Source organism: Rhincodon typus, chromosome 10 (genome assembly GCF_021869965.1).
Source record: "Rhincodon typus isolate 14 chromosome 10, sRhiTyp1.1, whole genome shotgun sequence".
Taxonomy (NCBI): domain Eukaryota; kingdom Metazoa; phylum Chordata; class Chondrichthyes; order Orectolobiformes; family Rhincodontidae; genus Rhincodon; species Rhincodon typus.
In genome coordinates, this window is record NC_063341.1 from 67,904,575 (window position 1) to 67,930,756 (window position 26,182).

At 37.3% G+C, this 26,182-nt stretch overlaps 1 protein-coding gene across 3 annotated transcripts in view; it reads right to left on the minus strand.

The window, feature by feature from the left end:
• Positions 1–215: 215 nt before the first annotated feature.
• znf326 (zinc finger protein 326) overlaps positions 216–26,182 on the minus strand; it is a 31,381-nt gene continuing 5,414 nt past the window's right edge. For 2 of the 3 annotated variants that reach the window (XM_020529463.2, XM_048601814.1), the window contains exons 2-13: positions 25,441–25,506; positions 22,345–22,429; positions 19,413–19,860; positions 15,244–15,412; positions 13,283–13,332; positions 12,917–13,016; positions 12,722–12,836; positions 11,773–11,920; positions 9,480–9,582; positions 5,797–5,927; positions 3,688–3,783; positions 216–1,030 (exon numbers count right to left, since the gene is read on the minus strand). In XM_020529463.2, coding sequence (XP_020385052.1) covers positions 890–1,030; positions 3,688–3,783; positions 5,797–5,927; positions 9,480–9,582; positions 11,773–11,920; positions 12,722–12,836; positions 12,917–13,016; positions 13,283–13,332; positions 15,244–15,412; positions 19,413–19,860; positions 22,345–22,429; positions 25,441–25,506 — 1,652 coding nt within the window. In that variant the 3' untranslated portion in view covers positions 216–889. Of the gene's footprint in view, positions 1,031–3,687; positions 3,784–5,796; positions 5,928–9,479; positions 9,583–11,772; positions 11,921–12,721; positions 12,837–12,916; positions 13,017–13,282; positions 13,333–15,243; positions 15,413–19,412; positions 19,861–22,344; positions 22,430–23,492; positions 23,804–25,440; positions 25,507–26,182 lie in introns of those variants that run through there. The other variant, XM_048601815.1, reaches the window with a different exon arrangement.

Genomic DNA, 26,182 nt, shown 5'->3' on the forward strand with positions numbered 1-26,182 from the left:
TTGCAATGTACCTCATTAACTGCTTTCTAGAAGCTCTTATTGATAAATCCAGAGACCCCACTACCTACTGTTTCATAAGATATAAGACTCTTCCTGATCAACCTATACTTGGAAGAGTGCTCAGGATTTGCATATCACAATCTTGCCAATTTTGTGTAACACAAAAACTAGTCATACAATTGTCAAATACTTAACACAGCACATTGTCAACAGACTACATACCTAAAACTTTTTATTGCTATCAGTAGCGTACAAAGATATACATAGGATAACGATGAAAAGATGAAGTCAGACTTTGACTTTACAATACAGACACAAGCAAAACATTTCAACACAAACTACTTTTCGCGTATCAAACTAGTCACAACTGTATTCTAATTCGTTCCAACATTATAAATGTCTGAGAAAAACGACAGTACAGTTACCTTCCTAAACAATGCAACAAAAAAAGCACTGAGTTATCAAACACACAAAGTTCTAAACAGCACACATATTAAGATGCATAAAAAGTTTTTTTTTGAAAAAAATTAATGAAGATTGTTCAGGATTCAAGAACTCGAAGGCCTCATTGAACATATTCTCCTTCTATCACAACTTCCTTTTTGACCAAGCCATTCATTACTTAGTCTGAAGATTTCTTTAGTACTTAAGAGTAGTTTATATTGTCTTCATTTCTACATGGTTATTCAAGGAAAGCTATTACTATCTTGTTAACAAAAACACTACTATACAGGTTGCAGAAAAAGCATTTCTGTTACAATCAGCCAAGGAATATTAAACCACCACAACAGTGCTTTAAGATAAATGCAAAGTAGATATATCTTATTCATTACTTTTTTTTTTACAGATTCAGAATTGATCAAACTATTTCATGCCCACTCTGAAGATGCTATTGATCAATAGGTTCACTTGCTCCTTCCTCCATTCTCAATTCCTCTTGTTCTGATGCTTCCTCAACTGGTTGATCTTGCAGATCTTGTTGTTGCTGCTGCTGCTGTTGTTCCTGAGGATTTTCAAAAGGGTTTTCACCCTGTACGGAAGCAAGAAATCCAATGATGAATACACAAATTATTTGCTTATAAAATTATTTTATTTTAGGCAAGAGTAAAAACTGAGAACTGCAACAAATTAGATCTTGCAGAATAAATACAGTCACTCAAAGCTTCATCACAGAAAAGCAAACCAAGCACTAGGTATCATGTCCAGAGGGCTCGAATTGAATAGCAGGGCAGTTGTTAAACCTGTATGAACCTTACGTTAGACTACATTACTGATAGAAGCAATGCAAAGAAAATTTACAAGGATGGTAACAATGGATATGCATATCAGGAAAGGGTTAACAGGCTGCGTCACTTCTCTCTAGAAAACTGGTTGACGGGTAATCCAAGAGATCTTAAAAATTCTGAAAGGTTTTTACACAGACTGGACGCGGAAAGAATGTTTCCTATTGTGTAAAGTTACATACGGAAGGGCATTTGACACTGTCAAGAGTTTTTGCAAGTACAGGCTAGTTGGATCAGGGTAATCATTACTCCACTGGATAGCTGTGATGTGTCCTATTTCAGCATCAAACCTGCATGATAAACAAATAACCTGGGGCCCTATTTACGAGGTTGCTGATAAAACCAATCTCATTGAAGTGCAGAGATAGCAGGAATTGCAGATGCTAGAGAATCCGAGACAATAAGGTGCAGAGCTGGATGAACACAGCAGGCCAAGCAGCATCATAGGAGCAGAAAGGCTGACGTTTCGGGCCTAGACCCTTCATCAGAAATGGGGGAGGGGAAGGGGGTTCTGAAATAAATAGGGAGAGAGGGGGAGGCGGATAGAAGATGGATAGAGAAGATAGGTGGAGAGGAAACAGACAGATCAAAGAGGCGGGGATGGAGCCAGTAAAGGTGAGTGCAGGTGGGGAGTTAGGGAGGGGAAAGGTCAGTCCAGGGAGGACAGACAGGTCAAGGGGGCGGGATGAGGTTAGTAGGTAGGAGATGGGGGTGCGGCTTGAGGTGGGTCCATCCTGGGCCTCCTGCAGTGCCACAACGATGCCACCCGAAGGTTGCAGGAACAGCAACTCATATTCCGCTTGGGAACCCTGCAGCCCAATGGTATCAATGTGGATCTCTCAAGCTTCAAAACCTCCCCTCCCCCTACCGCATCCCAAAACCAGCCCAGCTCGTCCCCGCCTCCCTAACCTGTTCTTCCTCCCACCTATCCCCTCCTCCCACCTCAAGCCGCACCCCCATCTCCTACCTACTAATCTCATCCCGCCCCCTTGACCTGTCCGTCCTCCCTGGACTGACCTATCCCCTCCCTAACTCCCCACCTATACTCACCTTTACTGGCTCCATCCCCACCTCTTCGACCTGTCTGTTTCCTCTCCACCTATCTTCTCCTCTATCCATCTTCTATCGCCTCCCCCCCTCTCCCTATTTATTTCAGAACCCCCTTCCCCTTCCCCTCCCCCATCTCTGATGAAGAGTCTAGGCCCGAAACGTCAGCCTTTCCGCTCCTATGATGCTGCTTGGCCTGCTGTGTTCATCCAACTCTGCACCTTGTTGTCTCTCATTGAAGTGTATACTGGTCAGTCAAAGACAGCAAGAACTGCAGATGCTGGAGTCAAGAGTCAATACAGTGTGGAGCTGGAGGAACACAGGTCTGGCAGCATCAGAGGGGCACTCAGTTTTAAAACATTTCCGGTTGGGACTCCGGATGAAGGCTGCAGAAACACAAGTGGCACTCACCAGTAACAGGATACTGCTGTCGTCAAGTCAAAAAGATGTTCTGCCCACCACACAAATTAATAATATTGTATGTGAAATACAGTCCGAGAAATGCCAGGTACGTAGGCCAGACGTCCCAAAGACTAATGGATGGTATCATCGTGGAGCTGTTTGCAACAAGCAAGGTACTGGCCTTATCTAATCAACCTGTGCTACCAAAACTCAAGTATCCAATATTAGATGTGATTCTACAATTGAACATTTGTTGGACAAATTTAATTGTATATAAAATTATGCTAACAACCAATTCAGGACAGTCAGTTGGGCTTGCAGGGTCACAAACTTGCGTACACTGGAAGCTACACATATGAATATACAGGGCTCTACTGTTTCAGACAGAAAGAACGGGTGAAAACAGTGTGCCTGTTTCAACTCAAGTCATTCACTGGTTCATTCTTCAGGGCAACGGCCAAACTAATGAGAGTCAGAATTAATCTGTCTGGTTTAAAATTTAAATGAAAGCCTGGCATTTAAGTGTAAATCAACATTAATTGAGCAGTCTCCAGGAGAATGCCTCTAAAAGAGTCCGCTTGCCAATCGGCATAGTCCTCTCATATTGTATGAATGCAAATTTTCCACTTGAATCGGCACTATTGTGAATTGCCCTGTAAGGTGCTAGATGGAAAGCTTTGGCAATGTCCGTTTTTAGCAAGTCTATTGATACGTTGGCAGAAACCTGGCTAAGAAATGGAGACTCCATTCTCCCTACAAAAGCCACCAAACTACCCAACATAAGGTTTATCTGAACAATAGGACAGCACGCTTCTGGCCAAGTTCGACTGTCACACCTTTCTACCACTTTTTCACAACACAATGCTGCCTCCTTAGACCGCAATATCACTTTCTTTTCTACAAACCATGATTCAAGTCCTAGTGATCTTGAGGACTTACATTACTTCAGTCTTACCTTTAAGAACATATCAAATTTAGCTTTTACAGTTGGGTTGTTCAGCATGCTGCTGGCTGTGAGGAGACTTTCCCTTCTGACTTGGTCATGGTAATTCTGAAATAAAGAAAAGTGAGCAGCAACACAAAAGAAAACAAGGTTCCATAGTACAAGTAAGTTTACGTTCACAAAGCTTAAATGATCCTTGTGTAAATTAAGCCTTTAAGAACAAACTTTTACACTCTTGAAGCACTTTGGATTTAAGGTTTAGAACATAGAACATAGAACATAGAACATTACAGCGCAGTACAGGCCCTTCAGCCCTCGATGTTGCACCGACCTGTGAAACCAATCTGAAGCCCATCTAACCTAAACTATTCCATTATCATCCATATGTTTATCCAATGATCATTTAAATGCCCTTAAAGTTGGCGAGTCAACTATTTTTGCAGGCAGGGCATTCCACACCCTTACTACTCTCTGAGTAAAGAACCTACCTCTGACATCTGTCCTATATCTATCACCCCTCAATCTAAAGCTATGTCCCCTCGTGCTAGCCATCACCATCCGAGGAAAAAGGCTCCCATTGTCCACCCTATCTAATCCTCTGATCATCTTGTATGTCTCTATCAAGTCACCTCTTAACCTTCTTCTCTCTAACGAAAACAGCCTCAAGTCCCTCAGCCTTTCCTCATAAGACCTTCCCTCCATACCAGGCAACATCCTGGTAAATCTCCTCTGCACCCTTTCCAATGCTTCCACATCCTTCCTATAATGCGGTGACCAGAACTGTACGCAATACTCCAAGTGCGGCCGCACCAGAGTTTTGTACAGCTGCAACATAACCTCATGGCTCCGAAACTCAATCCCTCTACCAATAAAACCTAACATACTGTACGCCTTCTTAACAACGCTATCAACCTGGGTGGCAACTTTCAGTGATCTATGCACATGGACACCGAGATCTTTCTGCGCATCCACACAACCAAGAATCTTACCATTAGCCCAGTACTCTGTATTCCTGTTACTCCTTCCAAAGTGAATCACCTCACACTTTTCCGCATTAAACTCCATTTGCCACCTCTCAGCCCAGCTCTGCAGCTTATCTATGTCCCTCTGTAACCTGCAACATCCTTCCGCACTATCCACAACTCCACCAACTTTGGTGTCATCCGCAAATTTACTAACCCATCCTTCTACGCCCTCATCCAGGTCACTTATAAAAATGACAAACAGCAGTGGCCCCAAAACAGATCCTTGAGGTACACCACTAGTAACTGAACTCCAGGATGAACATTTCCCATCAACCACCACCCTCTGTCTTCTTACAGCTAGCCAATTTCGGATCCAAACCGCTAAATCACCCTCAATCCCATGCCTCCGTATTTTCTGCAATAGCCTACCATGGGGAACCTTATCAAACGCTTTACTGAAATCCATATACACCACATCAACCGCTTTACCCTCATCCACCTGTTTGGTCACCTTCTCAAAGAACTCAATAAGGTTTGTGAGGCACGACCTACCGTGTTGACCATCCCAACCTACCCTTCACAAAACCGTGTTGACTATCCCAGCTTCCTTTGTATCAATTTCTAGTTTTGATGCCAATGCAAGGCCCATTGTTTGTCACATCAATCTCTGCAAACATTATTGACTTTCTGCATCTGCAGTATATTACTTTCAAAACCCTGTCATTCATAATTCTTTCCATTGCTTACCACAATCCACAAACCATATGTGCCATTCTAAATCTCTAGCTAAGCCCATACTCTTTGCTTTTTTCCCCCATTTTGACTGGATTTTCACTGCCTATTCTGCTCAGGGAAATCATGAGCAGTTAACAGCTTTCCCCTCTCCTTTCACCTCCTTGATTCTGGTTTGTAGCTGGCACCATCTCCTTGCTTACTGAGATATTTTAAACACTGAAGACACCATGCAAGTGTAACTGGTTATTGGTTAGCTCAAATACAGAATACAAACTACAATGTAAATACTATTTGTAAATTAATCCAATGTGCAATTTCACTCAGTTTTAAAAACTCCTGATGATGTTTTTACAAACTCTAAACATAACAATGAAGGGGTCAACTAATTATTTGTAGAAGCTTCAAAATAAAAAAAAAATACCTTCTTGCTGTTGGTGTGTTCATTAGACTTCAAATGCTGTTGAACAGAATGAAATAGGAAAGGAATATAGGTATTGCACACTGCACACTGAACAGCTTCAACTCTTTTCATTTGGTCATCTGCAGCAACCCCTACAAGCCAAAAAAAATTATGTAATTTCTTTACTTATTCTTAAAATAAACATATAAATGATTCCCATATGTGACACATGGGAATTTGAAGAACTCAGCCCAAAGATGTAAAACTGTGCTAAAATTCCACTTATCATTTATAATTCATAAATGGATGAATGTAATTACACCCAAGCTCTGATTATGTCATTTAACTTACGATTAACCAGATCAGTTGTGCATGATGGATCTTTCAAATGTGCAAATTTCATGGTAAAAAAATGCATATGCAGGCTGAAAAACCATTTCTGCACCAAGGCTGACTTCATTGCTACTATAAATACCAATTTCCTTCAGAATTTGGTTGATGGCATATATGGTTTTACACCATGTAAGCATCCGTTTCCATTTAATGTGCATACAACAGGATAAACCACTTCAACAATAATATGCAGCTAATTCCTGGAGTGTGTACAAGTTTTTTTTCTCGAGTAGTATTTTGAAAACAAAAATAAAGAACAGGCTTTCCTAAATGTGAAGTTGTACAATGAAAAGGCGTTAATCAATAACCTTGTGCAAGAGGTCCTTTAGGTATAAGTGACCACATGATAGAATTGTTCATTAGGATAGAAAGCAAAACAATACAAACCTAAACTAGGGTCCTAAATCTGAACAAAGGGAACTATGAAGATGAGTCATGAATTGACTGTGATATACTGAGTAATATTGTTGAAAGGCATGACAGTGGACGGGTAATGGCGGATATTTAACAAACTGAAGTATGCACTGCAACAGTTATACATACCTTTTGGGTAACTAAACATAATAGAAGTTGTCCAACCATGGCTACAAAAAAAAAATTAAGGATAGCATTATATCCACAAAGAGTCATAATATATAATTTCTAGAAAAAGTAGCAAGCCTGAGGATTGGGAGCAGTTTATTATTCAAAGGAGGAAAATAATAGAATACAATAGTAAACTTGCAAGGAACATCAAAGCACACTAAGAGCTTCTACACGTATGTCAAAAGGTTAGCCTAGACCAGTGTAGGTCTTTTACAGTCTGAAATCAGAGAAGTGATAAAAGATGAGCAAATGGCCATATGATTAAACTATTGCAGTTCTGTCTTCACAGAAGATAAATTATTTCCAAGAATACTAGGAAAAGTCTACTGTCCTGCTATTTCACACATTTGAAAATTGCATCATGCAAAACTGACCTAGTAATCACAAAGAAGTTAATAATATGATTAACTCTCAGTGCAATGCACCTGTTCATTTATAAACAGGACCAAAAAGGAGAATGCTAGCTCTATTGGGAAGTAGAAACTGAAATAGATTAATATTAGTAAAAATGAAAAGCTGGACATTTAATGGGATGAAAGCTGATAAATCCTGATAATCCACATTTCAGAGTACTAAATAAAGATGGCCACGGACTTAGTGGATGTGTTGGTTATCGTTGTCAAAAATTTGGAAGATTCTGGACCAGTTCCAGATAGCAAATGCAACCCTCCTATTTAAAAAAGGAGGCAGTAAACAGGGAATTACAGACCAGTTAGACTATCAGTAGTAGGGAAAAACGTTGGAACCTGTATGGACATACTAACAAGACACCGTAAACACCAATGGGATTACACAAAGTCAACATGGATTTATGATGCGGTAATTATGCTCGATAAACCTACTGCAGCTTTTGAGAATATGATCAAAAGAACAGATGAGACAACCAGCACCAAAGCACAATAGATCAGTGATAACATACTGGAATAGTTTGAAAATTGATTAGCAGACAAGAAACAGCTGGAATAAATGAGTCATTTGCAGAGTGGAAGGTGGTGCTAAATTGGGTATCAAAGGGACTAGTGCTTGGGATGGCACAATGGTTAGCACTGCTGCCTTACAGTACCAGGGACCCAGGTTCAATTCCAGCCTCAGGCAACTGTCTAGGTGAAGTTCGTTGTCGAGAACTATTTGCATGTTCTCCCCTGGTCTGTGTGGGTTTCCTCCAGATGTTCTGGTTTCCTCCCACAGTCCAAAGATGTTCAGGTTAGGTAGATCGGCCATGCCAAATTGCCCATCATGTCCAGGGATGTATAGGCTAAATGGATTAGCCTTGGGAAATGCAGGGTTACAGGAATGGGTTTGGTCTGGATGAGATGCTCTCCAGAGGGAGTGTGTGGACTTGATGGGCTGAATAGCTGGTTCCACACTGTAGGGATTCAGTCCCAGATAGTACACCTGTAATTCTGTATGCAGTTTTGGTCTCCTTACCAAATCCTGGTGTGGCAGAGTTTGGTTTGACTATATTCAGTTTGTAATTGAGGAGGCAATGGCCTTGTGGTATTATCGCTGGACTGTTAATCCAGAGACCCAGATAACATTCTGGGGACCCAGGTTCGAATCCCGCCACGGCAGATGGTGGAATTTGAATTCAATAAAAATATCTGGAATTAAGAATCTAACGATGACCATGAATCCATTACTGATTGCTGGAAAAACCCATCTGATTCACTAATGTCCTTTAGGGAAGGGAACTGCCATCCTTACCTGGTCTGGCCTACATGTGACTCCAGATCCACAGCAATGTGGTTGACTCTGAACTGCCCTCTGGGCAATAAATGCTGTTTGGTCACTGACGCCCTCATCCCGTTAATGAGTAAAGGAAAAAAATGGAGTTTAGAGGGAATGAGCGGGAACCTCTCAGAAACACACAAAACACGGACAGCAAGCCAAGTCACTGAATATATTTATAAATAAAATTCTAGAGGCTAGAAGGGTCAAAAAGTATAGACAGAGAATAAGAGTAGGACATCGAAAGACAGAGTCAGTCATGCTCAAGTTGAATGTGGAACTGGCTTGATGGGCCAAGTGGCCTACTTTTGCTTACGTTTCCTACATTATCGTGTAGCTTATCTGTTGGTCAATGAAGGTTTGATACAAATGTAATTGTGAAGAAATTAGTGATTGTCATTAAGTACCACTATATACATATTTTACAATATAGATGGGTTTCCAGAAGGATTTGCATACGGTTTCACATAAAAGGCCATTAGATAACAGTGGAACTCACAATATTAAAGAAAATTTATGGACTTTGTTAGGTGATTATTCCTACTATCTAACAGAAAGCAAGTAACTTGTGTTTTCCTGTTAAGATCTGAATTAGGGCCTAACTATTCACCACACTAAGTCTTACAAACTCATGTATCCAAATCTGCCATTATTCACTGAAAAGGATACTTTGCAGCCATTTGTTTTAGATTACACAAGTCTGACAATGAAGAATCTATCTCAACATGTAGATTAACAGTGAAACTTTAATTATCATAATAATCATTACCCACTCAATTTTTAATAAATGTTTTAGAAGGGAAATGATAGATTGAGAACTACTGTATATTCACTAGAACCTTTTCATTAAATACAAAACTTCACAATAATGAGCGTGGTATAATTATATGATCGTCTATAACAGCTAATAACCAGCGATGTATGTAACTACATCACAATACAGAAAGCTTAAGTAATTTTAAAAAATAGGAATTAAAATATGCCAATATGTAACCAACCCATTAAAATATCCTTTGCAAGTTTCTGCGCTGGCTCCTTTTGCTCCTGCTGTTGCAGCTGCTTACGAGCAGCAATCTTTTTATTCTTGTTGACCATCGATGCCTAAATAAATTACATTATATAGAAGATACTCAGTCTTGTTAAAAGATCACAGAAGCAAATTCTAAGCAGATTTTCGAAGGAACAATTTCATTAAAATATATTAAGTGAGAATAAAATTAGAACTTTTATGCCCTGAGGGTACTCAAAGCAAACAATCCAAAGATGAATTCAGGCGAAATCACAAACCACTTGGCTGATAGCGCCCAACTCTGGGAATTCAGAACAATGTGGATGCAACTCCACAGTTTACACTTCATGATCTAAGGTGATATTAAATAGCAGAGGTGCTGCGATGCAAATCTTCCTCTCACACCTATTCACGTGAATACTATAAATATTATGTCATTAATCAAAGAGGTCATCCTCGGTGCCCTGATTGATATTTCTCTATCAACCACAACAAAAAGATCTCAGCAACACAATGCTGTTCTTACAACATCGCTTGTGCTGATGTGTTCTCCTATGTAACAGCACTTCAAAAATTTAATGAAGAAAGTCAGTGTCACTCTCTCTCTCACACACATTTACATAAGTGGTTTACAAATCATTCAGACTTCACGATTATATCACAAGCTCACATATTCAAAGTAACAACCACTAAAACTGAGCATTTTGTGCCATATACCTGACTAGTTGTGCAAACACTGAACAGAATACAAGCAACATAAATTAACAAATGAATGATCTTGATAGTCTACATTACAGACTATTCTACTTTTCATATTGCTCAAATAAGGAACCGCTCCATTGTGAATTAAATAGTAAACAGAATCCCACTTCTTTAGCTAATTTGACTTTAGATAAACTAGCATTTCATACAAATGAAGCATTATGCATCCATTTTTTCTAAAATTAAGAAAGAAAAAGGATCTCAAGACTTTGTTGTAAAAACAGAATACCAATCAATAATCCAGTAATAAGTAGGTTCAATTTGCACAGTAAACTAGAGCTGTTTGGTAGCACAGGTATGAATGCCACAGGCTGGGCCGATTAATACAAGAAACAAAACTACTTAATTCAGTATTCAAGCAGCCTTGTAAGGCCTTGTAGCATAAAGGCGGCTGCTAAGTAAAAAATTATGCATTTCTGAAGAAGCAGAATTTTACAGGAAAACCAAATTACATACATTGATCAAATCTAGGGATGCAATAATTATTATAATTTTTTACAAAAACAGTTTACAACTTAGCTGAATCATGAGAAGTAGTCTTGAAATCACTTTGAAATGTCAATTTTACAATTTTATATGCCTAGGTCAATTCAGTGTTGGATCTTGTGTTAAATGTTAATTGTAATACATTAGTAGTACTCTTAGCTGAGACAGAGAATGGTGTATTTAAGACTTTGCCCCCAGAAACTGGAGCATGCAATTGAGCCTTACACCTCCGTGCAGCACTGGAAAATTGATGCAATATTAGATATGCTACCTTTCAGAAGAAGTGATAAACAGAGGCCCCCTAGACATAAGATTCCATCAAGTGTTTTCGCTGTCATGCCCAAATATACCTGTTAAACAGAACCACTAAAACTAATTAACCAATCACTTTGCAAAAGAGCCTTTGTAAAAAGTGAAAATGCCAGAGTAACTCACCAGGGCTGGCAGCCTCTTTGGAGACAGAAGCAGAGTTAATGTTTTGAGTCTGATATGACACTTCTTCAGAACAGAAGTCAATAAAATGTTAATTCTGTTCCTCTCTCCACAGATGCTACCAGATCAACAATTCTCCAGCAATTTTCTTTTTATTTCCAATTTCCAGCATCCGCAGTATTTGCTTTATATTTCTTTCCTATAACTATTTGTGAGACTACAAATAAAACACAAACTGGCTGTCTCATTTCCTTACATTCTAACAGATAGAGTTACAAAACTGCATAATTCTATCCTTTTCAAGTTGGCAATAGCTATTTTGTCTGTAATGCTGATCAATGATGACATTCACTACATTGAATTCAAAGTGCTTCAAAAACAAATTTCCAATTGATTGCAATTCATGTTGGCTGTAGTTTTCCAAACTGTGAATGTTGTGAAATATAATGTGATATTAATAATGGAAATAAATTTCATACCAAGTTACACCAAATGTAAATTTTTGTATGAAGTGCGACTGGGATAGTTTTGTTTTTCAACTTATAAATATATTCTGTTCAGTTTCAAATTGAAATTATTTTCATAGAAGAAACATAGCTTACATGAAGGAAGTCAGCAGCTCCTTTTTCAAACTGAATGTTTTTTCCAATGAACTCGAGTGTCTCCTTATGATAAGGAGTTTCCAGGTGAGCCTCAATTTCCTGCTCCTCTGTAGTTCGAAATTTACAAAGGGAGCACGTAAATGCATTCCTATAAATGACAGACATTCACTTTCAGATACATAACTTACAAAACCTTCTGAATTGTACTGTTATTCAAAACAATTTGCAGTAGCACAATGTGAGAAAGCCTCTTCTGCTTGTTATTCTTCACCAGTCTGCTCTAGACTTCTCAGGTGCAAGCCTGCCTAAATCTAACTCAGTAATTTCAACATGCCCCTTCAAAAGCAAGCAACTTTATCAGAAAGTCACCTCAGTGAATTTCAAAGTGGAACCAAAACTATACCCACAGGTGAAAATTAAGAATGGATAATAATTGCAGCATTGAATCATTAAAAAAACTATTTTCATTTATATAATATCTACTGTAGCCACTGTTAATGGATCCACACTAAAAGGGAGAACCATCTTTCCGTACCTAACCTGTCAAGTCCCTTAAGAATCTTTACACTATAGCAATGATTTCCTTATTTCTATGCGCTATTCCCCTTCAAAGAAAAGTTGGCATTTAATATGTCTTCCCTATTACCTAATAAATGTGTATGGTAGCTTTTTGTGATTCATGCACAAGAACTTCAAAATCTCTGTTACAGCTTTTTCCATTTAAATATGATTCAGCTTCTCTATCCTTCCTGCCAAAGTAGATAACCACATATTTTCCAACATTATATTCCACCTAGCAATCTTTTTTCCATTCACTTAACCTGTCTATATCACTCTGCAGACTTTGAATCAATTTTTTTCAAAAACTTGATGCAATGTCAGATTTTTGTGACAGTTTTCCCAATTTTTGGCTTTGACGTCAAATAGGCTCCATTACATTAAAACTTACCGGTAATCTTCTCCATATTTTTCAGTGTTCTTCTCACGTCTACGCCGCTGTTTCTCTCTTCGTGCTTCCAGTTTCTTTTTCTCTTCTTCATCTTCATTATCAGTTTTCTTTTTACCTTGATAATAATGTTCTTTTTAGAAAGGTATCACTGAAAGTTACCCAAGTTCATATTTTAGAAAGAATGAATTTACCTACCTTCATTTTTATCAAAGCATTCATATGCATCTGGCTCATAGGCATCTTTTGTAAAATCTTCATCCTTTGCTGTTCGATCCTGAACCACATTTGTTGCAGTCTGTTGAAAAGGGACAAAATTAAAACATTAAAAATAGCAACGATGAAGTTTGGAAAGCCGAGCTAGGTATATTTTCCACAACTCTGTCCAACAATGTACTTTACCTAAATCATTGTAAAACACTACAGTAGTATGTAATATTCAAATTTCTATTTCATGCAACTGCCACCTTTTCAGCATGACTGTCTGTTTTGTGTAGATTATAGAAACATCACAAGATACAAACATTCAATCTAACAATAAGTAAATGTCAGTGAGACTATTACCGGAGTCTTTGAGGTCTTGGTCGCAGTACTGTTAGCCAGAGACTTGACCACTGAAATAAATTTGAATAGATAATTTTCAATTATTATATAATCTTCTACATTAACAATAACCTATAATATACATTTTATAAATGCAAAGATAATAGCAAATCAACGTCAATATTGCTTACAATAGTACACAAATTACAAGTTATTTCAAAATATGTAGCATTATTTTCCAAATACTGATGCTTCAACAGTACCCTCCATTATACTTCAGTGAAGCAACAGTCAGTAACATTTCTTTAAAAAAAATCAATTATGGCCCTCTGCATAGTAGACTGCACTTGTAATGAGTGTTTCAAATTTTAGAATAGGGAAACTTGTATCACAACTGAGTGATGCTAGAGATTTTTTTTTTCCCCCCTGTTTGAAACATACCACTGTAGTGGTATAGCAGCTGCCCTGTAGCTACCACATTAACATTTTATTGCAGGCCCGGAGGTGGACAAGATTGGACCATGCCCACCTTCAAGAAAAGTGCATTTTTCTCAGTATACTCAAAGGTACATACATTCACATAAACTAAGAGCAAAGCAGGTTTCTTGGGCCCTCAAGCCTGCTGCACTGTTCAATAAGATTATGGCTAACTCGTTTGTGTTTCAAATTCTGCATTCACATCTAATCCTGATACCTTGAGTTCCCCTGCCTAATTAAAAAAAAACTATCTACTACCACTTTAAAAAATATTCAATAACCCAGCTTCCACCGTGAGGCGGGCAATTCCAAACTTGCATAATTCAGACAAAAAACTCTTTCATGTCTGTCCTAAGAAGTCGACGCATTCAGTTTTTACACTGGCTTTGGGTTCATCCACAAGAAACATTATTTCCGTATTCACCTTCTTAAAACTGTTTAAGATAGTGTATACTTCAGTGAAAAGAGCCCAGTCTGTCCAACCTTTCCTCGCAAAGCAACCCACTCATTCCAGATATCAATCCTGTAAGGCTTCTACTAACCTCGAACACAGTTACATTCTTCTTTGAAGAAGATTAAAACTGTGACCAGTATTAGACACAAGGTATCACCTATGGGCTGTTTAAGTGAAGCACTGCATCCACTTCGGAGTTCAACTCCTCTCATAATGTAGGATAGCATTTCATTTGTCTTTAATCATTTGCTGCATTTGGATATTAATATTGTGACACCAAACACCTAGATCTCTCTACCTTGAATTTCTATAGTCATTCCCTGTTTGTTCATATTCTTCCTGGACAATTTCAACTTTTCACGTGACACTCCAGCTCCCAGATTTTTGTACACGCACTCAAAATACTTATATTGGTCTGTGACCTCATGTCTTCTTCACAGCATATGCTCCTGACCTACCTCCCTGCCACCTATAATGCCTTCATTATCCTAATCTAAGTTATTGATATAAATTGCATAAAGGGTGGTGCCCCAGAATGGAGCCCTGTGGGACCCCACTACTGTCAGTTAGAAAAGGACTTAGAACCACAGAAATTATACAGCACAGAAGGGGACCGTTCAGTCCACCTTGCCCAAGCTGACCCAAAAACACCTAGATACCCTTTCTATCTTCCTGCACATGGCCCACAGCTCTGCAGCTTACCTTACGTGCAGATCCAGGTAATTTTTAAGAGTTTAGTTTGCTGCCTCCATCATCAGATCAGGCAGCAAATTCCAGACACCCAACACCCTCTGTGTAAAAAAAACAGCTTTTCTTCACGTCCTCTCTAACTTTTCTGCCACTTTGATTGAATTTTGTCCCGTCCTTTAAACTTTACAAATAATCCTGACTGTGAATGCTCTTGGTAGAGGTCAAACAGTTTTGATTAATTAGCATACACAAATTTACTATGAATTTACCCAATAACAAGCCTACAATGCCAATTCATTTCCGAGTTGGTAACATTGAGACAAGCGATTGTTCGGCACGAGGCAATACATTAGATACTTACCAGACGTTTTCAGAGCTTTATCAGCAGCTGTTACTTTCTGCTTCTTTATTGCAGCTTTGTTGGCCTGTGCCCCCTTCCTTTTCATGCCTCTTCCAACATTTGATGAAAACCCACCTCTGTTGTATGACACACCACTCCCAGTTCTTGAGTACATATCTAAGTCTGATAGCTGTAAGGTATTGTAAAAACCAAGCAAATGTTACAAATTTGAACACAAATATTCTTAAACTTTCTTGCAAAGAAACTTAGTCATTGCAGACATTCACTGTATCTGTTGCAAGTTATGCAAACTTTGCCTCAGACCAAAGATTCTGTGGAAATAAATGTTACTGATTTTAAATTTTTTTGGAATATCATTAAGATTCTTAATTCCTTGTCCTATAACAGTTTTCAAATTGAGTGTAAACTTTTCCAGTTCCTCCCCTTCATACTTAAAATATTACCACCATTTCTTCTTAACTTGATGCTCACTGCCGCTCCACCCCCCCATTTTAAAATTACAATACCCAGTTCCTAGTTATACGATTAAACTATATATTCAAACACAGATTCATATCTGAATCAGTCTCTGGAAAGGTTGTGTTTAATATGCCAGCCAGATCTTAATCAGGAAATGATCATTAGACAGGGTTCTACTTTGTGATGTAGCTCCATAGCATATCATTCAAAACCATAGTTTAGGATTCTACCTCAAACTTTCAGTGCAACAGAAGTGCTACAGGGCATGATTATTTTATTCAAGGAAAGAAGCAACTGACGTCCAAAATTAACGTAGAGATACAGACGAACTAGTCCGTAAGAACAAGAAATATCTAAATGCACTCAAAATTATCTTTGTAGTTGAAAAGGAATATTAGAATGCAAAAACCATCTCAGAATAGTGGACTACAGCATTTGAAAAAGTGGTCTTCACAAATGAAGACTTTCATTTTTATCTCCAGTGCATGACCTGAATCTCATGAAAAATGTATAACTCCACAAAAAGCAGTAAGAAATCCTAGGAAGAGTCCAAGTATTCAAATAGCTATAAGAGTAACTTTCTCAGAAATGCAAAATGCCGGAGAAGATTGACACATACCAGATTATGGTTGTGTGGGGGGGTAGGGGACAAATGAGCGAAAGAAAGGACAGAGAGAGAGAGAACGAAACAGAGAACGAAGGGAGACACCCCATCATCATTTTCCACTTATCCTCAAACTTCAGCTATTGACAGGCTACCTTTGCAGCATTTGAATGCAGCCGCGAAGAAACCTCCTTAAGCCTCAGGAGGTACACAGCCAGAGTTAAGAGAAGAATCAAGAAAAGGTGAAATTTTAAACTTTAAAATAAGTTTTTCCGTGTTTATAAATGAATGGTCACACTGGATGTCATACAGTTATGCATATGCTGTCAATACTTGAAGGGACATTCCACTACGCTTGCATTCTAATCTTTTCAAATGCAAAGCTGATTGCCAGCAAATTTTGATCAATTAGATTTCTGCTATTCTATAGGACAAGTTTGGTCTCAAGTAATAACAACCAAAAAAATCTTAAATGTTTCCCTTCAGAAGTGCATAACTTCTGCAGGAGAAATTTTAAGCTATCAGTGGATGCTTATATCATGCCTTGTAATTAATATATCAGTGATATATCAATACTGCTTTTCTTGTCATGTTCTCTGAAAGGAAAAGAAAATAAACTTGAATCTACAACTATATTCAAATTTGCTAATGGTGATTACTAGCAAATTATTTCAAGTAATCAGTGTTGTTTCGTTAGGAAATGAAGCAATGCTTAATACTGTAAAAACATCATTCTATTACTTTCCAGTGTAATTAGAAGTTAAGTGATGCAGCTTAGTTGGAAAACAAGAAAGACACCTGTGACACTTCTGCTGCTCAAGGGATCTTCGATTTAGTGGCAGCAGAACTGCACTCAAGTACAAAACAATTATTTTTGCAGAAGCACACATCAAATGTGCAAGGCGGAAAGCTACAGTGTTTGCATTAAGACTGGCATTTTCTGCTTATGAGAAAGCAGCAGTATGGACAGCTGTGTATTAAACAATTAGCCAAGCAGAGTCGTTTAGCTTGGCTACTAATCAAGGTTGTGTTAACTTTAATTTCCATCAGCAAGAGACACTGTCAAGAAGGACAACGAAGTATAAAGTTTCAAGGCTAAAGGTGGAATACTCAAAAAGAATTGACTTGTCAAGTGATATTCTTCAAGTGAGGGGAACTAAATTAATTGCAGAATTTAAGAAAGCTGTATTGAGATAATTCCTTTAATTGTATCCCTTCTGTCCCAGTATAACGTAGAAGTTCTACATTTTTAAAAATAAAGCAGAGAAAACAAAACAACTGTATGACATCACACCGGGATGCTTTGTAAACATTTAATGGTTGGTGCTGAGTTGAAGTTCTGAAGCTAAATATAGGTTGCTCTTCTGAACATGGAAATACAACATTCTTGAACCTTTATCATTTGGCAAATGTTTTAACAAAACAAGTTTGTGTAAAATTATTGGAAAAAATCCACTTTTACCAACAACGAATGACTTAATGAATTTGCTAGCTTCCTGATGTGTTGTATTTCTGTGACATAGCTACTAAAGTTGCTAGATATTCATAGCTGGAAGAATTTTGCTGAATCCAGACAGCTCATTAACTCAGATTTTGGGCTGAGAACACATCTATGATGCTGGTGAATAATATAACGTACTGTGACTACAAAGCATAATTTAAGAAATCCAGTAATATTAAAGTGTACTGCATGAATCTGCCTATACTTTGAGAAAACATCTTGTATTATGATAAACTCCTGGTGTCTATACCATGTAAAACATTTCCAAAGATCACAAGTGTATACATTTTACATTTAGAGCAAACTCATTCACGTACATCCAGTAAGAACTGATGCAACTAATCATTAATAACCATGCACAAGCCAAAATGTTCACGTCAATTTGAAACTGCACAAGTCAATAGATATTCAAGGCATACATATTGCACACAATTCTCAGGGGAATCTAAATAGAGCACGCAGTTAACTGTTCTCGGCGCTGTTTTCATGTTGTCATTCAATTGGTTGTGTCATGTGGAAAATTGTTACAAAATCCAATTTACTTTCAGATACAAGTGAATATAAAATGTAAAGGTACCCAGGTTGCAGGAAAAAGACTGTCAAATTGGAAATGTAGAGATTAGTTTAAAATAATTGAATAGCCCTTCATTGTCACTGTTATTATGATTATTGGCCTTATCCTCTCCTGATCAGAGAATTATTTCTCACATCTATCAATCTAATATTTTTTTTCAAAGATACAAGTGGAATATTCAGTTAAATTGGTTACTATAAATTACAGTATGTTTTTCATGCACACAATGAGCACAAGTTTAACATTTCCTAAAGAGTTTAGTTAAGCAGTAGTTTGCAGCACAACTGCAGCAATTCTGCTTCAGGATTCAGATCAGAGGGTAAATATTCAAAGAAAAAAAGATGGACATGGAGACATCAGATGGCCTAATCTGATTCAAAATAATCCCATGCAAACCAGGCTTGGTGTTAAACTAAAATGAAACTGTACATTTTTAGTGAACTCCAACATTTAGCAATTAAGAATTGTGCTGAATCCAGCACAATTTCCAAAGCTACCTGATCATGGTGAATGGATGCAAGAACCACAAATATCCACAAGGTCTACCTTCAACCATACCTTTCATTCCTCCCACAAAAATACTGGTGAATTGGCAGAATATCATTCAGACTGCCTCAATATGAAAGCTAATGAAGCAATATTTTTAAGACTTTAACAGTGAAGTTTGGGAGGAAATTTCAACAGAGTTTAATGTTTTCTTTTCAAACTTTGAGAATCCCGAGAGTGGAAATTATGTTCCAAACTTCAAAAATTTGAGGGGCTTCAGAAAGGAAAAAAGATTTTTATTCCAAGATTTTTAACTCAAATTATCTTAAAGTATTAATATAGGCCCAATTCATAGGACCTACAGTCAAAAATTTTCAACTCCTTTTAAAAACAACTGATTAACTATACTACCAATCAACTGTTTAGCGCATGTGAAAAATATTTTCACTCACCAGCAAAATAATGCTAGTGACCAGAAAAAGTTAATTTTGTATCCTTCATAAAAAGGTGGCAAGGGAATAGAATCTCAAAGATTCTGTACTTACTTCTCTGCCTCGACCTCTGCCTCCTCCTTGTCCTCCCAGAATCGAAAGGGATCCTCCTCCATACTCGTTGCCAGAATAAGCAAGCATTCCCCTCCCCCGAGAGCCTACAGTTGAAGGCTTCGTAAGGAGTGAAGAAAAGCTGCTGTAGGAAGAGTAACTTCCTCTTCCTGTTCCTGTTTCCGAATCAGCCCACACCCTAGGCATTGAACTTGAATGTGTGTAGGTGTCATCCCAGTTAGACCTGCCATTATCATATAACCGGCTCTGGCTTCTACCTTCATAAGGGTCAAGGTATTGATCACCGAAATTCCTGTAGGAGCTCTCGGATCGATCAGGATAGCTATCCCCAAAGCGACTTCGTCCTGGTTCATGTAAATCGTAGCCAGATCTATACAGATCACGGCCATCCAGAGCAGACCTGGAGTCATGCGACTCATAAGGTCCAAACCTGGAAAAATTGCACAGTAAGGAAACCGGTAAAGTTACCAGTGAAATACAATAAAAACCAGAACAAAACACTGTTTACCTGCTAAAAAGGGTTCAAATATTCATTCCCTTTTTCGTAGGTATATATTTTTGTTGACGTTTGTATAAATTATATACAGTATTAAAATATTGTTAAATGTGCTATGAAAATAAGTTTTCAAACTCAAAAGATTGTACTTTATAATGATTTTAAGGAGACTTACACACAATTGAAAAGACATGCTGATCAGATCTAAGATTTCCAACAACTCTTATGTAACATTTTTCCTGCATTAAGTACAAGTTCTTTTTGCATTTAAACCATCAGTCAATGCACATTTACTGCAGTATTAAATGTGAACCATTTAATAGAAGTTGCTACTTTCCTATTTTTTGAAAGAGAGCATGAAAACTTATTTACAGTAATAAATTAAAGCATTTCACTTAAATGTTAAACCTACCTAGAACATGAAAGCATATTCATAGCCAGCAATCATAAGCAACTAACCTTTAGAATTCTGTTTGAATTCTTTAAAGAACTAATTTTATTAACAATTTAATGTAAAGTCACATCTTTGAACAAGTGTCCAGAGCACTAGTTTATGCAATAGTTATGCTAATCCAATTAGCTTTCATATTGACAGCTATTTAATGTGGAGTTTTCCAACAGCTTTGCTTTAGAGCAGGATTATCACCGGTATAGTTTTTGTAGTCTCTGAAATCATCAAGACGCTTATCTGCAGTGGATATATTGACATATATTTCAAGAATACAATGCCAGACATTCCAGATCAGATCTGTTGCATTTCAGCAGACTGAGGCTGTAATCTTCGCAACTTTAGTGCAGATATAGTGCATTTTGGATGATCAGAGGCACACTCATGTACTGAGAAGCCTATTTCAACTCTGGTTTCACACCAACTTGAATTATATGTTCACATGTTTATAAAGTGTTCTTCTGAATTATGAGATTCACCATTAATAGCAAAGCTTAAAAATTCTTTCACATATAAGCGTACACAATGATCACATAGAACCTACGCAAACTACAAATACCACTGGCTATAGTAGCCTGTTAGCTTAAGTTTGTTTGAACTGACAGTGAAACATGGGGACAGGTACGGTGTATCAAATTCTGCAGTCACCCTGCAGCGCCCTGAGACAGCCTTAAAAGAGTATCGGCTAATACCTCTATTTTCAAATTTTCTAACAGGGCCATTCATTCACGGGATGAGGACTTTTTGACAAGTTCAGGCTTAATTGTCCACTCCCAAATGCTCATAATAAGGTGGCCTTCTCGAAACACCACTAAGTCTGTACGGTATATACCCACCCAGTAAAAATGAAAAATGGAACTATAGCTCCAAGTGGAAGTTGAGACACTTGGTGGGGGGAATTTTTTAATCTGTTTTTTTTTCCAGGTTAAAAATGTGCTGTGGCTTTGTACCAAATGGGAACATTATTTTAAAAATGCCAGCTGAGTTTTTATTTAATTTGTAACTATCCATCAAGAAACAACTGCATTGTTTGAGATGTGTTCAAAACTAGTCATTTCATTGTGTTTCTAACACCCCAGTGCTTAAGCATTTAAAATTTCCATCTCCATTAAGCATCATGTAAATTCAACGACAGAAACTTTCAGATGGTCTTTTAATTTTCCCATCAAAAGTTTTTTTTTGGTAGTTTTTGTGCTCATTAGGTGAGAAACATGAATGTTAAGTAATGGAAAGCTTTTTCAATAACCTGATATTAGTGACACTTATTCAAAAAACCCACAGCAAAAAGGATTTACCTTCTTTAAAAAGGAACCATTTAACATCTCAGCATACTCAGTACTGCTACGGTATTAATGCTATCCAAGGGAAATAAGCATTTTCTGAAAATAATCCATTGTGTCTGTAAATGTTATATAATTTCTCTTAATTAACTGCAAACATTTTACCTTATTTGCAGTCTGCACAATTTAGATACCTTGTAATTTATTATAATTGTTAAGCTTCCCTCTCAGCACTACCTACCCCATATTGTTGTATTTCACTCTACACACACGAAACCCTTTCACTTTAAAACGTATTTTGTTAATGATAGGTTTGGGGACCAATGACCTGTTTCTGATGTGATTTAAATCGAAAGTAAGCAATCACTCTAAAGTCCAATAAGTTGGTGAAATAATTAAATCATGCTCATTTATTTTAGACTAAAATGTCAAAAGTCTAATTAGCAGCTTCTATTGGTACTAATAAATTGCTGTGAAATAGAGCAATCCAACATAATCTGTCCTGGAAATGAAATAATTCTGCCTTGTTAATGAATTTTTCCATCCTAGCTGGTCAACACAAGCTTAGCTGAGCTGCAACGTTGAATTGAAGTTTGTAATTAGTTCAATACATTTTTATCTTTGAATTAAAAATGTGCAGCATGACTCTAAAGACAGGCAGTAATAACTGATTAAGATTGCCTCACCTACCTCTCAGTCCTACTAGGGTAAGATTCCAGGAAAGATCTGGAGGTCCCATAAGAGCTACGTTCATAGTCACCACTCATCCCCATACCTTTAATTAAAACAAAAGTTAATATTTTCAGTTGAGAGCTCATTAAATATTTCCATCTAACAGTTGACAAAGTATTTATCAGCCATCAATCATTTGCGGCAAACAGAAAGAAAGGGTTGAGTTGGCAGTGTTTTAAAGGGAGACAGAAATTAAACTAAATACATCTAAGACATGACAGAGCCAGAAGTCATGAACAGTTCTCATCTTTATTGACTTTATATTAATTCAGTTCGTTCAGTTTAAATCCCATCTTGCTCAGACTGAAGATAAGTGCAGAACAAGCCATGACCCCAGATTCAAAATTTGTTCTTCACTGAACTGGTTGGAGCTCTGCTGCCAATGTGGGAAGTTTGCAAACATGCTTGTGAAGAGCAGGCAAGTAAGAAAAGAATCAGTAATGTCACCTAACTTTCACTGTCAGGAATTCATCTTGTACTACCACCCCAACCTTACCAGCAGCTTTTTGCCATATTCCTGTTCTTGTCCCTGGTAATAGCAAAATGCAGACAGAACTTCCCTATCTTGAAAAAGCATGAGAATTAACTACACAGCAAGTAATAGCATTTTAGATATTTAAAGTTTAACTGCTCAAGTGAAACAAAATTCACACGTGTGGAACCAATATTAAATGCAGAATTCTGAAGATCTTCTTGTTAGAATAAAATAATTCTGAGTGACTCGATTCTTATTAGCCTAACAGAGCAAGATCTTTTTCAATGAATTCAACCTACAACTTAGCAAAGCAGTTTTTAAGAATTCTTACACAAATACCAAAAATATATATCTTACTAAATTTAAAGAGGTACAGGTAATACCTGGACAACTGAATACACAAGATCGTATTTAAATTATTTTAAAAACTATTTCATGGGTTGTGGAGGATGCCCATTGCTAATTACCCCAAACAGCTGTCATTGGTTTACATAACAGAACCAATAGTTTGCAAAATATGAATATCATTATGAGCAGGAATTAAAACCAGCATTGCACTCAAGTCACTAGTATCTTGAAAAATGTGTTCTTCGACAGCAGACTAGTCTGCAAAATAGCTAATGAAATTAACCTTTCCAAAGCATCTGTCTGACTTGTTGAGAATCTCCAGCACATATTTTTCGATTTTATTTCAAGCGTTCAGCATCTGCACGTCTTTGGTTTTACCCAATTGCTCTGTTGGCTCAAACCAAGGTGATCCTAATTTCATGGATCACAGCTCAATTTTCTATCGACATCTTTGTTGCCCCAACAACCCGTTCTCGAGTCATGCATGGTATTCACTTAATGAATGCATTTCTTGAGTCAAGCTTATTGCAACTGAAATGTGTGTCTTGGCATCAATATCCTCCATGGTGATAATTTTCCAAAATCTTCAAAACCCTGAAGCAATAAGAACAAGATCTTTTGACTTTATCAAAAATTTACCCGCTCAAGCAGTCGCAAATAATTGTACTCAACTGATTTAATCACAAATTACTGCTTAAGCTATTCATTTCAGGAAATTCATTTGCTGCTAAGGAGGGAGTCAGGGATTTACAGATACACATCTTCCAATTGAAAAACATATAGTAATTAAGGCAGAGACTCCTGCAGTCTGAATATAAAGAATCAATGCTTCAGGACAAACTTCAAAGTTTCACATCTTCACAAGATATGATAATCATGAAGAATCCCAGGGAGATTAAGATATTAAATTCATTTTTCAGCCATCTGCTACAAGATGTGCTCAAACTCCCGAGTTGATATTTGACTGTGCTGTACATTTAGATCAGATTTTTCACCACTTAAATGTTGCTTGCAAAACCATGCGCAATGAGACATTTTGAATGCAGCTGCCAGCTAAAACTTATTGCTTTCCTTGCCTTTTCAATCTTGTGTTTAATTTGCATATCCATTAATACTATTATAAATTCATTGATCTTTTTTAGAGAAAGCCAAATTTTATTCCAACCAAAAACTGCTCAGTTTGCCTTTCACAATTTTCCATAAACAAATTGGTAAAGAAGGTTATTCTCTGAATGGTGATTCATACAAATTTGAATGTTTTGTGATTTCAGTCATACCATTCAGATCAGATTTTGCAATAAATTCACTAATCAAGGCATTTAACTAATATTGCTAACTGCAAGCAAAATAAAACAGAAAAGCACCTCAGCCATCATCACGCAACACATCATAGAAACTATGCTACGGGGTTCAATTTATTTGGCTTCATTAACACTACTCCACAATCAACCTCATTAGCAGATTTTCCATTGAGCTGTTTTAATGCTAACTGATATTATATCAACAGTGCAATTTTGCAATTGCTTTGTAGTGCAAACTGCTAATGTATCTTGATCTTCAGCACATTCAAAAAAATCTTGCACAGAAATGCAAACTGTTTGACAAGATACAGCTACCAACATTCATGAATAATGGTGTAAAACTGTAGTTTTCATAAACAAAAACTATTTAGAGTTCTCACCTTGAAATTACTAGTCTCAGATGGTTTACAAATCCTTAAAGCTCTGTGGCATGAAGGTATTTTGCAAGCATGTGAAGGGTGAGCAACAATTCTGGCACTTGAAAGGCCACTTTCCATATGTACACAACATCTCACATGGAAAATGCTAAATTTAACAGAAACCTACAGAAATAAAATTACCCCGAGTCTCCGCTTTACCTGGTAAAATATTACAAAATAGACTGAAACAGTGTACTTACACTTTTGGTTTATAGGGCCTTAAATGATGGTAAAATGCCATCAATAGAGACTGGGATGCAAGTAATATAGTGCCTGAAGCATATGGCATAATAAATACATATTTAGATAAGATAACCTCAAATGTTAATAACATGCATCATATAGTTACAAATTGTAGATTCCCAGCATCATCTTTTCATAAACAATAAACATTAGACACACGTTGCATCACTCAAAATAGCAGTGACAAATGAAAAGTGACTGTAGAAAGCAGATTGTTTTCTAGCTCTGTGGTACTTCAATTGTTGTTGTTCAGCCATTCAGATCCCACCTGATTTCCAGTTATCCCTGGTGCTCCAACTGCTGTTGCTGCCACTGTTCATCCATTCCGATCCACCTGTGCAGCATAAAAAAATTCAATATAGCCAAATCACAGATAAACTATATGTGATCCCTATACTTCAAGGTGCTTGCAGCATTGCCTCACTAAGTGTTTTCTAACTAAGTGCCCTTGGGTGGACCCAATTTTCTGATTATTGTACGTGCTGAAACTGTTAATGAGTCTTTCATAATGTTAACTTCATGCTGACCATCTCCTAAACTAATAATTGCTATTGCTATGACTAGTTACTGACATAACCAGTTATGACTAGTTGCTGCTATGCAGTTGCCTTTCAGAGACATACACACACTTTCGTAACAAAAATTTTATGTTCCCAACAAATATATTATGGGAAAAGTATAGTGCAACAAGTAATCAAAACAATTGAGTAGTCTCTGACCTAAAGTCGATCATTTTAATATACAACTGCAAAGTAGAAGCAAAAATATACAGAACTTAAAGTGGAACAATTGGTTTTACCTGTTCTATTTCCAGGTAATTTAAATGAAATTACATAATGAAACCCTGACATATACTTGTTAAGAAGTTGAACGAAAGCACTACTGACAATGATCACTAGATGGAGCCTTACTACTGCTCCAAAGCCATTCAGAATTGTATTTTGATTCTGAATGGGAAACATGACTACACAGTGCATGAAAATAGTTCCGTCAGTGTCTGCCAATCTAAA